Raw genomic sequence first — 16,926 nt, forward strand, 5'->3', positions numbered from 1 at the left:
TCTAATCTATCATCGAAAACTTTGGGCTACAAAATGAAATAAATTAACTTCAAAATGTTTTGATGAGAGTAATAGTTTATTATTTCTTTTCAACCTATTTTTTTCACTGTTTTTTGTATTAAATGTTAAAGATTGTATTTCACGTTTTAAAGATAACGTGCAAGAATGTAACTGCTGCAGGGTCTTGTAGCATGGTGGACTTTGTATCTTTATGTATGTGCATCAATGCTTCGTTTATGGTTCTGCATCATGCTTTATCATCCCTCATTTTAAAATTAGTAACATTTTGCATTTGTTTGTTATGCGACAATCAGCAAACTGATCAGTGGACACTGTTGTGTGCATCTTGAATATTACACAACTAGTGACACAAGTAGTGTCACTGCATGTTCACTAAATAACAATGACTTGCAGTTACAGGAGCAAAAAGGACCAATACAAAAAAGTATTCATTAAGCTCATCATAAGATCGTTTGTGAGCTGATTGGTGGTAGATGATGAAAAAAGAAATATAAATCCTGCAACAGCAAATTTCATTTAGTTTTTTTACTTTTCTCCTGTCTTTTGGTGAAAGAACATCTTGAGGCCATGAACATTTATGTACCGAACTTGACTGAGACGTTCATTCCCAATGAATAAAACAACATAAGGCTACCGAACGGTTTCATATTCAGTTGTGAAATTGAGCTTTCTACTTTACTGAAAACACATGAAGAAAAGGTTACAGTGAGAAATCAGAGCAAAGTATGATCCACCCCTGCAACTTTCCTTCTAGTAACAATATCGTATCACATAGTCTCATTATGCAGTTGGATACCTGTGTGCCTAGATTACCTGTTACATGATTACATCCTTTGATTCAGTATTTATCTGCTATTGTTTATTCTTGTATCTGGAAGAACACAACTTCCTCTGACTGACTGTAGGAAGCAGAAGCAGCAGGATGTAGGAATGTTGATGTAAACTAGGCATACACACACACACACACACACACGCAGACTCAAATTCGTGCAAAATTTAGGCGTGGTGACATGCCATGAGAATTTGTTTCTGTTTCTCCAGGGATGTCTCTAGGGGCACTACAAAGTATGGGTGTGTAGCATGTACTGTGTTTACAAAATAACACAACCAATAAACGCACGCAAACCTGTCCTGCTGTTTGGAAAAGGCGTACAGTGTCTACAAAGATGTGGTGTTTTGGCATGGGATTGGACAATAAACATAGTGTGACTTGACATTAGCGTAGACAATCAACCGTGGACAAATTTACACCTTGAAAATTCTATTTCCCACAGTCTCAGTGAGTGATATTTCAATTTCAAACAACAAGAGTGCTCAGCCACCCAAAACACACATTGCCAGCATCAGTCTCTCACCTGCCTCTTGTCCCGTGAGAGCCATTTGGACTCGATGGAGCCCATAGTGAGGCTGGGCAGCATGTGGTTCAGCAGTTTTGCCATGAAAACCTACAAACAGAGAAGAGCATAGCTTATTTTCATGTGACATCATTCATGAAGACTGTTTCCTTCTCCTATTTTGGTTTTAAATATTGCACTATTATGTATTAGTGTTAGACTTTTAATTCATAAAATAAGGAATAAAAAAGTCATTTATTTCTGTTAAAACAGCCTCCTCTGTGAGATTTGTCAGAGATTGGCCACACTTGGGACATACTTGTATCAAAGACTCAGTGAGAGGCCATTTATGCAGCTCTAGTGATACCTGAACTGATTGTTGCCTTTGAAACACACAAAATAAAAGGTGCCAGTATTATAAGTATTATAGACACCATCCACAGCAAACCTGAGTAAAGTAAGATAACTGCCTCTTGGGTTGGGAGAGGAGAGAAAAAGAACAGAAAGAAGAGAATAGTGGTTTAAAGGGTCGGTGATTGGTATGTGGTACCTTGAATGGTGTGGCTGACTCCGGGTTCATCTGGACCAGGGGAGCTATCAGAACCACTCCAACAAAATCACCAGGTCTTTCACAGGCTGTCAGGATTGAGATAGCACCACCCTATAAAAGAAATGCAGAACATATTAGCTTAATGAAACTGTAATACAAATAATATTTGTCAAGCTATTTCTTTAAATCTATTGCCCGCATGTCATGCTTCTGTCACTTAATTTTGAATTTTCCTCTTTAATTTTATATGCTGCTTAAAGATGTCGTATGTAAAATATGATATGAAGATTCTTGCGGTTACCAAACTTGCTTACATTATTTAAAATTATCTAGAAAAGTAAAACTTAAAATATTTTACTTTGGGCATGTACAACATTTTTTTTAACGTGTGAAAATCCTGGTTTGGGAGAAATCGACTTTCTTTTCTTAAAATTATAAGACTGAATGGCAGCTGCCTGGTGGTGTACAAAAAACACACTTAATAACGCCAACATTCATGTAAATTTCCAGAAATCATAGCCTACTTGTTGTGCACAGCTTTCTTTATGTAAGAACTAATTTTTCTTTGTACTTCTGTCTTCATCCGCCTATCAAAAGAAGCAGCTAGCTAACAACACAGCTGAGCAGAGGGAGGATGCTGTAATCTTTATATCCTGTCATGCTGTCACGAGCATGAGCCTCCAGTCATGAGTAGATGAAAGATTCTGCGGTGCTACGGTCGACAGCTGTTGTTTGATAAAAAAAACTATATAACACACCAAAATAAAGGTGAGAGCACTCACTAGGCCAAAGAAAAAGACGCACATATATCTAAAATAAAAAAGAAAATGGCAGTCGTGGAGATTTCACCAAAGTGGATGTTGTCACTGGTCGCTGTGTACTGATCAGTGCAGTAGTAACCTCATCATGTACGATGTATGATATCTTCTTATTTAAAAATAAAGCATATTGTTCTCAAGGGACCCAAAATAAATTGAAAAAATGAGAAAAAAATTAACAAAACAGAGAAAACCACAGATAACAGCATTAGTTATAAAGACAGGGTTTCAGTAAGGAGACAGACTCGGCACGTCTTACTTCTTTAGACTCCAATAGAGGAAAAGGAGTGTCTTTTCTAATGTGATCAAAGTGGAAAGGTCCTAAAGTAGGTGAAAGGTCTTGATGCAAGGAGCAGTAGGAAAACTATTCAGAGGTCACAGCTAACATGAAACAAGCCATCTTTTGTGTAGATCTCCAACCCTATTTTTTCTTACTATTGTTCCACACAGAGAAATGTCAGTGTGGGACCATGGGCCCCGGGGGCACAACACTGCTGAGCTCCACAGAACATCCGCACCAGGGCCACACTATAGCACCCACGCTGACATTTTTTCATATTGTGATTTCAATTCTGTAACGTAGGGCCACGACAATTAGCAGCTCCATGGCAGCCAAAACCTAAATCGATTCGTCAGGGTCGACTCTGGCACGGTTTCTCCTCTCGTATGCAACAAGTGCATGACACACACACGCACGGGAGCACAGTGATTCTGTGTGGGAGACTAATTGGCTTCAACTTTGTTTATGCGGGGAGCTTTCTTTGTCACCTACGTGAATATTCATCAGCCCGGGGGCCAATCACAGCCTCGCTTTGTTGAAAAAGGGTACCGAAAGGAAGACAAAACCGTTCCCACCAGAAAACTTCACTCTGTAAAGACACAAGTGCACGCTCGCGCATCGCCGCCTGCATGCAAACACACAGGGAGTATGAAAAAAAGAGGGCAGCTGCCTGAATCTCCCCTTTCTTCTTATTTTTGTCTTTCGCTAAAACATCTACATGTGAACACCAGGACGCACTGCTGCAAAAACAGAAGTAATGCTCAACTTCAAGTTGCATTTTTTTTGGTGGTGGTGGGTAGTGGTGGGGCTGCTAAAAGCTGCAAATTGGCTGATTGGTTCAGCATATTTAGTGCCTGTTAAATATCACCAAAAAATGCCAATGAATGCAGTTGTGTCAAAGGGTCTGCACTGATAGAGTGAGATAAGTGTGAATAGGGAAGGGAAGAGAGGGAGACAGAGTGACAGATGGATGACTGGGACAGAGAGGCTCTTTCAGAAGCTGATAAGAGGCCTTATACACTCTTCTACCTCTGAACTAGAGTTGACAAAATGAATGCTGGTATTGTACACAGTGCTACACACTGTCAGTGGGTGGACTCGAACTGTCAAAAAATAGCCCAAGGAGCTAACACTCTGATATTATATGGACTGTACAGCTGCCCCACTAACACTGCATGGTGTACACAGAGAGTACACCACTGACATTTTATGGAGTAGAAGGCTAAAATAGTGGCATTATATGATGTAGGCTTAATAAACATTATATGGCCAATAAGTGAACACCTGTTGCATTCAGTATGAACTCACCACTAAAAAAAAACAACAAAAACAACAAAAACAACTGAAGACATTCCCTTAATGCAATGGTGTTGTTCAATGGTGCCAAGAGGACAAATTAGGGAGTGCACCAAGAGATGTTTAACTTGAACTAATGTCTCACATTAAAAAAATGTCACCCATTATATGTAAGTTTTCCAAGCCGATTAGAAATGAAGAAGCGTTTTTATTGAAGCCACGGTGCATCACAAAGGGAATTTTTGTTTACTGTGAGTAATGGATACTGAGGGGAGATGAGACAGAGGGCTTAGAAGCTGAACAAATAGTTCCTAAGCACTGCTGAACCGTTACATAAAAGGCTGTCACAGAGGAAGGACAAGTAAGCCTCGGCCAGAAATACTGATGGAGAAAGAAATAAATGAGTACGAGTGGGAAGACGCCAAAGCTGAAGGGATTTTACAGCATCCCACGAGCAGATACAACGTGGACAAACTGCTAAAAACTTCTGTGTCACTGCTCAACCAAAAGAGATACAGCGGAGCCCCTGAAAAAAGTCGAGTGTTTGGTTTTGTGTAAATTTGCAACCGTAATGTGTTTTTTAGTTCTTGCTGTCGCACGTTTAAAAGTTCTCACACATGTTTATGTGTTCTGGAAACTGTGAAAATGAATTGTGGTAGTTTTTTCATCAAGCTGTAAATAGCTTGAACTAAAAACTTAAACCCACGCTACAAAAATGCCCATGTTCTGAGGTTTATATGATCATCAGTAGGTCGCAAATCACTTTCAGACTACTGTGACATAAATTACACTATAAGATCAAAGAATCTGAAATTTAACAGACTTTTTCCTGTTTCACAGGTCTTAATAAATATAATAAAATATAAAATATTATGAAAAACATGGTTCAATTGTGAATAACTATAAATTAAATTAACATTTTGATCAGTTAGAACTGTGACTTTCTTTACAGCGTCACTGCAGCTTGACTCTGCCGACTACATTACAGGATGTTATCACTCGAGCAGCCTCTCAACACACACAGCAGAATACCCAGGTGGTCTCTATTGTGTTGTCGTTTGGAGTTTTTGCGTCATCGTGGCCTGAGAGATTTATAAAACTGAAGAAGCAGAGGAACAGACTAATAGAAACAGGATGCAAAGTGAAAACACCGGGAAACTGGGAAATGAGGCCTGTAAAAACACAGTTGCACATCACTTGACCCGCGGCAGGTTTCCTGAAAACTGAGTTTGGGTTTTTATTTGTTTCAAAGGAAACAAGAATGTAGCAGAGGATGAAATGAAGAGAGATGAAAATGAAAAAAAAAAAAAAAAGTTATATCTAGGGAGAAGGGTATGAAACTAAATGGAAAGGGAAACTAGTGACCAACTGACATTAGTGACACCAGTGAAACCTCAGACACACCCATTTCTACACTACACAGTCAACTACACAACTGACTTCATCTTCAGGGTGTTTTTTAGGATTTTCCTCTGGTTCCAGCTGTAACCTAAAAAAACTTACAAACTCCTCTGATGTTGTCTAGCAACAAGCAACGGGGTAAAAAATAAAGCTGACTTTTATAACTCACACCATTAAGTTGATTTAATTAAATTTTAGCACAAGCTAAAAGTTGTGCATCATTATGGGTGTGGCTGCTTCCAGCCTGCGATGTCAGCTGATCTGAGTCACTGAAATGGACGATGTTTGTGGTCTTTACACAAAAACACAGCCACCCCCATAGACCATAGAGCAGTGACTACTTCATTTTTACATGTATACTTGTATTTATGGGTCTAAAACACAAATGAGTCATTTCCAAACTTGGCTTTAGTTAAGTCTCAGTTACGCTTGTGAAGTTTCATGACTGTTCGACAGGGATGTCTAACTCATTTTACATCGTGCGCCACATACAGATCACTTTAATCTTAAGCGGGCCGGACCCTTTCTGTCTTTCACTGTGCAGAAGTTTACCTGCATTTTTAATCCTGGTGATTTCTTAATATAAGAAAAAGAAGAGCAATTATAACAGTATGTCATTTTTCTACACAACATTGAAATGCTGTTGTTGTAAATGAAATTATTTTGTCAGCATCACTCTTTGGGCTTAAATTGTAAGACATAAAAGTGTAAAGATTGAGAAAAAGCTAATTGCCCAGACTGCCCTGTAATTAGAAAACTGAAAGTTTTTGTCAATTAACAGAAAATATTCAGATATTTTTTTGTTACTGTGGACCCATTGTAAAAAAAAATGTGAAAAAATAGGAACTTTTCAGTCATTTAATTGTTTTCCACATAATAATTATTTGTAGTAGTAACTGTAGTTTGGCCATAATTGAGGTCATAGTCCAGTGAGCTGGACTGGAGTCTTTGTCAGACCAATTCTAGCCCCTGGGCTTTATATTTGACACCCCTGCTGTTTAGTTTCTTGCATTGTTGCTGTCAATAGACATCAATGCAGATAGACAGACACAAGCCCAGGTACTCAAAACTGCCTTTGAGAAAGTTAAAACAGGTTTATCTCCAGCTGGGGCCTCTCTGTGCTTCGAGTAGTCAGTCAGATGAGAAAAAGCGACATAAATCCCAGTCGATTTCATTTCCATTGCTATCACAGGTGGTACCAAAAAAAAAGAAAAAAAAAAGAAGGACCTGAGTCTAACCAATAACTTAAGAGTCTTATGATTTTCAATGTCCATGAGTAAGTAGGGTCTGCTTCAGTCTGAGTGATTTAATTTTCATCACCAGAAGGGGAACAAGAAGCTCCCTGCTGCACAGACTTACACGCTTCCCTCAGGCAGATTTGAAGAATATCTAGGGTGTCCACAACTGTCCATGTGTACACACACAAGCATAATCCTTAGCCAGCAGCAGAAAAGGCCAAAGGAGACACACTGAATGGATTTATTAGAAGTCCAAAAGAAGCAGGAAAGTGAGGGATGATGAAAAATAGAGAAAGAAGTTGGAAAAGAAAGAGATTTTGCTGTGACTTTGCTCAGCTGTCTCTTAATATTTACAGAATCTGCTGTCTAAACAAGCACTCTGCCTCAGCCTGGGATCCCACAGTGGAGTTTACACAAAGTATGTACTTCTGTGCTTCTAAGATCCCTTCATCACAGCCTCAGTCTGTATACAGTCCTACTGCACTGAAGCGCATGAGCCATAAATGGCTCGCCAAGGCGGACCCATTAATTAAACAGCATGTTGTTTGAAGCAACTAAAGGCCCAAGTGACGACAGTAAATATGACCTATTTAAAAGAAAGACATCAAAGAAGGAGGAGCTGTTATCTCTAATAGAGGACAGTTAGATGCAAAACATAGCAATTAAAATCTTTATAGCAGAAAATAATACAAAAAAGTATATCCTGAACTTAGCTAGTGATTGTCTGAATGAACTAAAGGGCCTAATCACAAAAACAGGCTTCATGAGCCAGTATTTATACACCAGCATGTAGAGCTTTGCTGGAAGGCATGGCGAAACAGTTCTGCAATGAACTCACAATTCTCTGCTTGATACCTGCAGCTGTGCACTAAAAATGTTTGAAAGCATACTTGGGTTCGTTTCGAAGCGTTCTGACTTGCACAGCGCAATGCTCAAAGGACTTATTGTTTTAGATTTTGACTTCAGTGAGTGATGTCAGTTTCCTTATGAAACATAAAGCCTCACATATGAAAGCATAAAAAATGTTGGCATGCAGAATCGGAGCGACTTGCTCATCTAACCGAAACAAGTTCACGGGAGTACAAAGTGACTCGACCTAGAAACACTGACAGTAATCATTTATTATATAACTCATCACTACCATTTGTGATCTGTTAGCTGTGCTGAGAGTTGGGTCGCAGAGCACAACAACGAGAGGCTGTGAAAACAGAATAAACCAATCAGTTAAAAATAGCTCCAAAGCTGGCCTTGAAGCTTTCCAGGCGTTGTCTAATTATTTTTAATGAGAATTCTGGTTCAGTTTTGAGTCTGCCGAATTCACAGAGCCACAGTAAAGGCTATTTGAATTTTCTTTTCATGTTCGCTGCACTGAAGTTTAAACCAGCTGAAGACCCAGCATAACTTTTTCTGCTGAACTTAACTGTTACGGTTAACAAGGGATTAAAGCGAAGCTTTAATTCTTAGTTTAGGAATTTTTCTTCGCATGTGTCAGCGTTGTTTAAGAAAGTAGAGCAACTTTGTGGTGCACTGCCCAGTGAACCTCCTGGTTTGGCCTTTCTGTGTGGAGTTCACACCCTGTAGCTCTCCCTCCACAGTCCACTGTGAAGTCAATTAACGATTCTTAACTGGCCATAGCTGTTTATGTGAGAATTAAAGATTTTATGCTTCTCTGAGTGAGCTATGTAATGAACTGCCATTTCAATTAGCACTAGCCCGGATATTCAAGCCTAGCTGGATAAGCTTTGAGGAAAACAAGTGGTCTACGCTTAATTGGTTCAGTTAAATGAACAACTAATACTGCATTTCACTGAATTTTCTTGTAGCAAAGAGTCTTTTGACCACTCAGAGTAGAAAAGTACAATATAAGAACAAGTCAAGGAGTAATATGTTTAGCTTCGAGAATGACAAGCAGCTAGCATAACGGTCTGTTAAGTTTAAGATAGGGTTTTGAAAGTTAGTTGGCTGTATTTAAAATGGGAAAAAAACCCCAAAACGAATAATTCTGAAGGACTGCAAGTAAAATACAGCAGCCAGTAGCTCATTACTTAGCACCAGCTCCTTGCTTGTACAGCAGCTAGCTTTAGCTTCTATTGAGATGTAATGTAGATGATACTGGAATCCGTAATGCTTTCATTTTGCTAGGTAAATCTGTTTCATTAGTGGATAATAACAAATAAGCTAGTCAATGATGAGGCAGGTCAATAGAAGATTTCTACGCAAACTGACGAAAGTGAACACTCTCTGTCTGTGTCTGTCATGCAGCCACATTTGCCCTTGAGCAGGTCACTGAACCTGCGACTGCCCTGTTGGAGGTTTTCCGTAGCAGCTGCAGGCTCTCGGGAATCTGTGGCACTGTGTGAAAGGTGAAAGGTAAACTGGGGTTTACCAAGAACAGCGAACTTCGCAAGCCTTCCCTGAACTGTTGGTCTGTTATACTTTAGATGATAGGTAAAGTTTGACCATTAAACACAAAAACTGTAAGCGGTTCTCCTAGCAAGTCAATTAATAATTAAAGGTAGCAAGTTACTAAGTATTTTACTTAGTATATTACTTAATCACTGCTACTTAAAAAATGCCTGATTCTGCTGATATTCAACAACCAGTTTATCTAGACTTGCATGTCCAGAGCAGCAGTAAACCATGCAACTAGACGAGTAACACTTTCCCCATTTACGTGTCAAAATGTCACAGGAAGCCTCATCAAATATGTGCTTGAGCGGGACTTGTACATTGGTTTTCGCCAGCTCTCTCGCTCTATTTGTGTCAAGCATACTGTATGAGGATCTCAGGCACATTATGCAATTTAACACCAAACAAAACAGGAAAACCAACCTGATCAAAAGACAACACTGCTCCCAGGACACAGAACAAGACAAAAGCCAAGGACATCATTGTGCAAACAATTCCAAAGACATGCATGGTTTATTCCAGGAACTGACACACATTCATGGAAAGTGTCTTACCATGGAGTGGCCTACAATAAATACAGGTAGGTCAGGGTGGCGAGACTTCATCAGGTCAATGTGCTGAAGGGAGTCTCTGATATAAATCTGAAAGTCCTTAATGTTCATCCTGTCACCTTCGCTCTGGCCATGGCCAACTGTGGAAGAAAGAATCAGGAAAGTTTAACACATTATTTAAGACCTTCAAAAACAAGAAAACTTCAAATTTTTTTATGAAAAGAGGGCAAAGTAGCATGATACAAGGGTAATTATAAGCCTAGAGTTATAGCTTATAGCAGTTCAACAAGTTGAATTAAACACAAAACTGTTGAAAGGGTAACTGCATGAGAATAAAAGGCAAATCACAGGCATACTATAAAAATATGTTTTACATTTATTCCTTAAACTTTTTAAGGACTGACTGCATCCACATACAATTCAACTCAAGGGGAAGCCTTCTGCTTTGGTGATGAGAGACGTAAAGAAAAATAAAGGAAATGATGGAAAGGGAAACAGAAAAAACAGGGAGAGTAAGAATAAAATGGACTAGTAGAGGAAAAGTATGGGGGAAGAGTTGAAGTGAAAAAAATGATGGTTTAAGACAAAAGAGGAGGGAAAAGGGGGCAAACAAGAAGATGAAAGCAAGAAAAGACGAAAACAGAGATGATAGAAGCGAGCTTGACAGATGGAGAGGAGGGAAAATATCTGAATATGTATGTGCACATCCATATATTATATATATGTGCTGTCCTCAGGCTTTCCGCACCAATAAGAGAGGTGAGGCTGGCTGCCATGGTAACCACCAACCCAATAACACTAGCTAATAAACATTCACATGTGCATCTCACACCTTCTCTCGTTGGCTCTGTAATGTTGAAAGTGTGTCAGTGTTTAGAAATGCATGCTTCCTATAAAACACTCCAAAAAAGATGGGACGCATTCAAAAAATGTATGCTTATTTTGAATTTCAAGATGTTTTCAAGTAAACATGTGGAAGGGTTTACCACTTTTAAGAAGTTTGTGATGTTTCTTTTTTTTCTTTTTTTCTTTCTTTTTTGTTGTTGTAAAATTGCAGAGCATTGGTGGATGGTTATGTAGATAATGGTTTCATTATCTACATAACCACTACATGACATGGGATTAGAAGAATTCAGAGAAGTCTCTAAGCAAGAAAAGGGCTATGAAACTAGAACTCAGTGGCTACATATAAGCATCCATTATGGTATGAGAAGAGTAGTTTTTTTACATGGCCTGGCTAACCATAAATGCTGAACAGTATGTGAACATTCTGCCATCATTCCTCTCTAGGGCCCATGCGACCATCCCAGGTAGGCAGGGCAATCCCCAGCAAGTTGGAACACAAGTGTCTACAGGCACTGTCCCAAACTTCCATGTCCTATTTCAGAGGTGTGTCATCTAAGACAGTCCCACAGCATCAAGAGCTTCTCATCTACTCCAGTCCCTGATCCTCTACGTGTCATGGTCCTGGGCCATGTGGGCCCAGTATTCTCAGTTCCTTGTATTTTTGTATTTCGTTCCTTATTTAGGTCATGTTTCCTGAGTTGTCCTGTTATGTTGTTCCTTGTTTGACTTCCCCTTGTGACTCTTATCCCCTGTGTGCCCCTCTATGTATCTGTGAGCCCTCATCTCCCCTCGTGTTTCATTTCCATGTTTCCCCAGCCCACTATGCCCGTGCTCTCTCTCTCCTCCTGTTTGCACCTCTGTGTACTTCCTGTTTTACTTTGACAGTCTCCCGTCAGTGTTGTTTACTCCTGCCATGTCTTGTTATGTTTATCTGTGTCAGCTGTGTTCCCATGTGTGGCCACTTCCCCTGATCATCCCTCTTGTGTATTTAGTCTCTGTGTTTCATGTAGTCTGTGTCGCGTCGTCTGTGTTTCCACCCTCTATGTTTCCATGCCCGGTCTATTGCATTCTTAGTCATAGCTTTACCTTAGTTATTCCCAGTTTAGGTTTCTGTTTAGCCACGCTATCCCTGCTGTATTTGTATACCTTGTCATCAGCCACAATAAAAGGCTCGCTTTTGTTTAAAGTTCACTCCCGTCTGCTCACCTGTGTTCGCACCTGGGTCCGCCATACACACCACCGCACGGTCTGTCACAGCGGACCGTGACAGTACGAAAGGCATATAAGTTGGATTCTAGAGCGCCACTGCCCGACAATGTCTTCATTTCAGGTCAGCAGCTCCACCCTACTGAGTAGTTGGACAGTTTACCAGATTCCGCTTTGGCTGACTGAAAATCATATTCAATCTCCTCCTTAGCACAAGCCACGCATGGCTTGAGTTGCAGGTACCTTCCAACCTTCTACGAATTCCAACCAACCAAGGTCGACAGGACTCTTTCTTTCAGCTTGATGGCTGGGGTCCAGCATCTCATTCGGAAATGGCCACCACTGCAGGCACATGCCCCCTCACAGCTGTAGCTCATCTGAGGTGTGGATCTATTCAGGCTCAATGTCCACAGTCTCCCTCAGGATGCTGTTGAATCTCTGCTGATGGTGGGAGTTGAAGATCTCTGGGGTAGGGGCCTCTGCTATGTGCTCGCAGCACATCCTCAAACTAAATGTTTTGGCACGCCAGGCTTACCCAGCATCCTTCTGCACCACAAGATCCAACTCACCACCAGGTGGTGGTCACCTGACAGCTCAGCTGCTCTCTTATCAGAATCAGAATCAGAATCAGAATGGGTTTATTGCCAGATGTTGAGGTTTACAACATTAGGAAATTGCTGCGGTGCTTCAGTGCAGACAATAAGAATTAAAGTGCTATGTAGAAAGAAAGATATGTGCATGAGATATACATGAGATATATACATGAGAATAAGAATTATGAGTGCTACGTAGAAAGATATATACATGAGTGCAGGTGGTGATCAGTGCCAAACATGAAATGATGCAGTGACACAGCGTAGGGTCATGTGTTAGTGGCGGGGACAATCATGTATGTCTATTATCATGAATGTCAATCATGTATGTCTATTATCATGAATGTCAAAACACATACAATATATCCAAGCTCTGAAATACAGAAAACATCTTTTCCAGGAAAGGGTTTGTTTATTTATTTAGTAAGACAATGCCAAACCACATCACCACAGCATGGGTTCATAGTAAAAAAAAAAAGAAAAATCTAGGTGCTAAAGTGGCCTGCAAGAAGTCCAAACATGTCACCCAATTTTTCTAAAAAGAATAATATTTCCTTTTTTTTTAACATCTGATAGTTTGTCTTTTTGTCCTTTTGTTTTTCATCATTCCAGCTTCTTTGGAAAAAGGGTTGTACAAGAGCACGTCTTCACCCTCAGTGCTTTCCTGTCCATCAATAGCATCAAAAGCAATCATCACTGTGTGCAAATCAATGTCCAATCACAGCTTCAGTGATGGAGTGGTGCAAACTTGAGATCAATGCACAGTAAACCACCACCGCTCTATTCTTTCAATGGCTTCTCACCCCATTAAATCCATATCTTCTGTTAGTACAGGTAATAACAGGTATTCCTGGAAAACACACATATCCCCGCACACACCTAACCTTTTAGACAACTGATGGTTATGATAAGGCCATGAGAACATTCCAGGACTCAGATCCAACAAACCGTTTCATTACAAAAGCTGCAACAGGTAAAAAGAAAACAACCAACCCCCACCACCAAAAAAGTCCTATTTCCTCATCCTTTTTGCTTTGAACAAATGTGCATGTTACATACAAAGATTTTAGAAACAGTTATGAATCAGAGGAGAGTGAAAATAATGAATGTCAGCACGGCATTTACAGAATAATTATGAACGGTACCTAAATAGATTCAGAACTTCAGAACCTTTGTCGAGCTCAGGGAATCTGGGAATTTCTTTCCCTTGTTTACCAAAGTATAGACAAATGGAAAACTGCTTTGCTTCAATGACTTTTTGTTTTCCTGTGGAGGGATCCACCTCTGGTGTGTCACTGCTCTTTTTACCCACATCTCTGCAAATTTCCAGACAGGGAAGGAGACAAACCCTCACACATTTACTGAGAAACACAGCAGGCTTTTGGACTCTCTGTGGCCATAACCAGTCAATAAGTATCTGAAAATGCCTTGTTGCCTCAGTAATATGGTTTACAGCATCGTGGACTTTAAGTTCTAACCTGTGATACTTGCAGTGAATGAGTCAGGTTACGACTGAGCTTTTCATGTAGGAGAGAGAGAGAGGTCCTTTTTATTAGCCCATCATAGTATCTGCATTTGCATTATGAGATGCAAAGTCAAAAAGCCGTGAAGAGCATTTCTTCAGAGATACCCCTTACATAAACGATTTCCAGTAAGCGTTACAGCCCCCAGAGCATGGCAGATCAACAGATCTCACGCTCTCAGAGATCTAAGATCCAGATCAGAAAGGTGGTTAAAATCGACACTCACTAGTAATAAAGCATATAAAGATAATAAGAACTACAAAGGTTATTATTAATATTTGCTAGCTAGCTGGTTTTTGAAGTTTGCATTTTGCTTTTGCATTCTGTAAATCAGTAACTTTCAAAGAAACAACAGCCATCTGCAGCTTGATCTGTGAATATTGTTAACTGGTAAAAAAAATAGATGCAGCCTGTTCTAGATAGAAAAAAGAAAAAAAAACACCAGTCAATGCAGGGTGTGAATGAATGAAAACCTTACCGGCCCACAATTAGAAAGAAAACACAAGAGACAGAAAAAAGGAGAAAGAGTGAAACATCTCATCTGCGAACTCTATCAAGAGCTGCCCAAGGCGCTGTGTGTGTGTGTAAATGTGGAAGAAATAGATGAAAAACTGGAGTCTACAGGGACTTGTTCCAGTTCAGTATTTTCCATTTAACAGTGTGACATTTTACTGCAAGGCATTGAACAAACTGCTCCTCTGCGAGCAGCCTCAGCCGTCCTTATCATTCACTGCAGTTTATTATCTGTCAGCTCTTTATTAGGATCTTCACCTCTGTAAATATTTTCACATTTCTGCCACTGAGACTTTTTTGTCATCTCATTCTCACTCTTTTTATGTTATTATGGAGTTTTATTGAGTGCACAGACTGATGTTCAACGGCAACTGCTGCACAGTCACATGGATTTAAACGTCCCTGCTGTATTTAGCCCACGAGCACATCGTTCCTTGTTGATGGAGGCATCGGGACAGACATTTCCCTTTATCTAATTACTACTGACTAACAAGCCATTACCTAATTACTATCGACTAAAAAGCTAACACTCTGTGTCCTTCTCTTTCTACCCAAAGCTTTCATTTGAAAGAATTTTACATTTTCTTTTTTAAGTGAACACATTGAACATGTAGTGACTAGATTATGCTTTATAAACTATATCAAGTGCTTTTAAGGTGAAGTCAGTTCCATTTGAGAACTGCTCCCAGATTGTCAAATCCATCTGAATTGCATTCCTCTGAGCTTGGTTATTGGTTGCTGGCATGGATTTCTGATGGCTTTGCATAAAACAACTTTGCAAAGGTGGAAAGTAACGAATTACATTTACATGCGTTACTGTAATTGAGTAGTTTTTTTTTTGTTTATTTGTACTTTTTAAAGTCATTTTTCAAGTCGGTAATTTTACTTTTACTTAAGTATATTTTTTAAAAAGTATTGTACTTCGCTACATTTTCAATCACACCCATTACTGAGTAAATTAAAAGAACAAACAAACCCCCCCCCCCCAACATTGCGCTTCGGAAAATAAAATAATATTTTCCGGAATAATAAAAAAATAAATTTTTTTCTTTTGTTTTTGAGGAAATACAACCAAGGTGGGGCAGCACGGTGGCACGGTGGTTAGCACTGTTGCCGCACAGCAAGAAGGTCCTGAGTTCAATTCCAACACCAGGCTGGGGTCTTTCTGTGTGGAGTTTGCATGTTCTCCCCGTGTTTGCGTGGGTTCCCTCCGGGTACTCTGGCTTCCTCCCACCGTCCAAAGACATGCAGCTTGTGGGGATAGGTTAATTGATTAATCCAAATTGCCACTAGGTGTGAATGTGCAAGTGAATGTGAGTGCGAATGGTTGTCTGTCCCTGTGTGTTGGCCCTGCGACAGACTGGCGACCTGTCCAGGGTGTACCCCGCCTCTCGCCCTATGACAGCTGGGATAGGCTCCAGCGCCCCCCGCGACCCTGAAAAGGATAAGCGGAAGCGAATGGATGGATGGACAACCAAGGTGGTCACTGTAGTCTGTCAACTGATCGTTTCAAACAAGGGTGGAAATGTGCCGTAAATGTTCAAAGGTGTTGATCAGGGAAATCCCAAAAGCTTTCACTTCCCCCGACCAAGTCACTACGTGAGTGATTCCTGAAGTTCTTTTTATGACTTCTGCTCCTAAGTATATGTGGCGATGTCTCAGTCTATAGCAAAGATTTACTGACCTCAGTAAACCCAAACCCACAGTGTATCTACACAATTACAGGCGTCTTTCTCAAAGGCACAACATTTAGGCGCATAATGTTTAACAGGTAAATTTCAAAATATTGGTGGTTAATTTAAAGCACCACCATAGCCAGTTTCTGTGTGTCATTTCACAGTCCACATATTACTCAAAAAGTTCACAGTTTAGTACCATGATGAGCCAGTTTTTAAACTTTGATGAATCCACTCAATCAGCCTTTTCAGCTGATGAACAATTATGGAAAGTCTTCATGATTTTTGATTGAATAGAATGCGTTAAAGTACCAAATACATCTTTTCACTCCAACATGGGAATTTGAAGCCTGTGCAGTTCTATCTATCGCAAGAGTTTCATAGTTTCCTTAATGAAAAGATTTCGAGAGTGCTATTAAGGGTGATCTTTAACAGAGATGTTGTTTCATTAAACCGAAACCCAAAGCCTAAAGCATGCTGTGTCTTGTCTGATTCTTGTGTGGGCTCTTTTCTTTTGCCAAGAGGTCAGTTGGATGTTTCTAAACCACAAGTCACAAGTTTCATTATTACAGCCAGCCTTGAATGTGAAGTTTTCCTCGACATGGCATTAAAACAACAAAGCAGAGAGGCAGTGCCGTGGAACAACAGGGGAAAATGAAAACTAATTAATT

At 40.0% G+C, this 16,926-nt stretch overlaps 1 protein-coding gene across 2 annotated transcripts in view; it reads right to left on the minus strand.

Annotated features, from left to right (window-relative positions):
- mgll (monoglyceride lipase) overlaps positions 1–16,926 on the minus strand; it is a 44,230-nt gene that overhangs the window by 12,868 nt on the left and 14,436 nt on the right. For both annotated transcript variants that reach the window (XM_076878124.1, XM_076878123.1), the window contains 3 exons: positions 9,902–10,038; positions 1,906–2,016; positions 1,377–1,466 (listed from right to left, as the gene is read on the minus strand). In XM_076878124.1, the coding sequence (XP_076734239.1) occupies positions 1,377–1,466; positions 1,906–2,016; positions 9,902–10,038 (338 nt within the window). The remainder of the gene's footprint in view (positions 1–1,376; positions 1,467–1,905; positions 2,017–9,901; positions 10,039–16,926) is intronic.

This window comes from Maylandia zebra, linkage group LG20 (assembly GCF_041146795.1).
Source record: "Maylandia zebra isolate NMK-2024a linkage group LG20, Mzebra_GT3a, whole genome shotgun sequence".
In the NCBI taxonomy this organism is placed as follows: domain Eukaryota; kingdom Metazoa; phylum Chordata; class Actinopteri; order Cichliformes; family Cichlidae; genus Maylandia; species Maylandia zebra.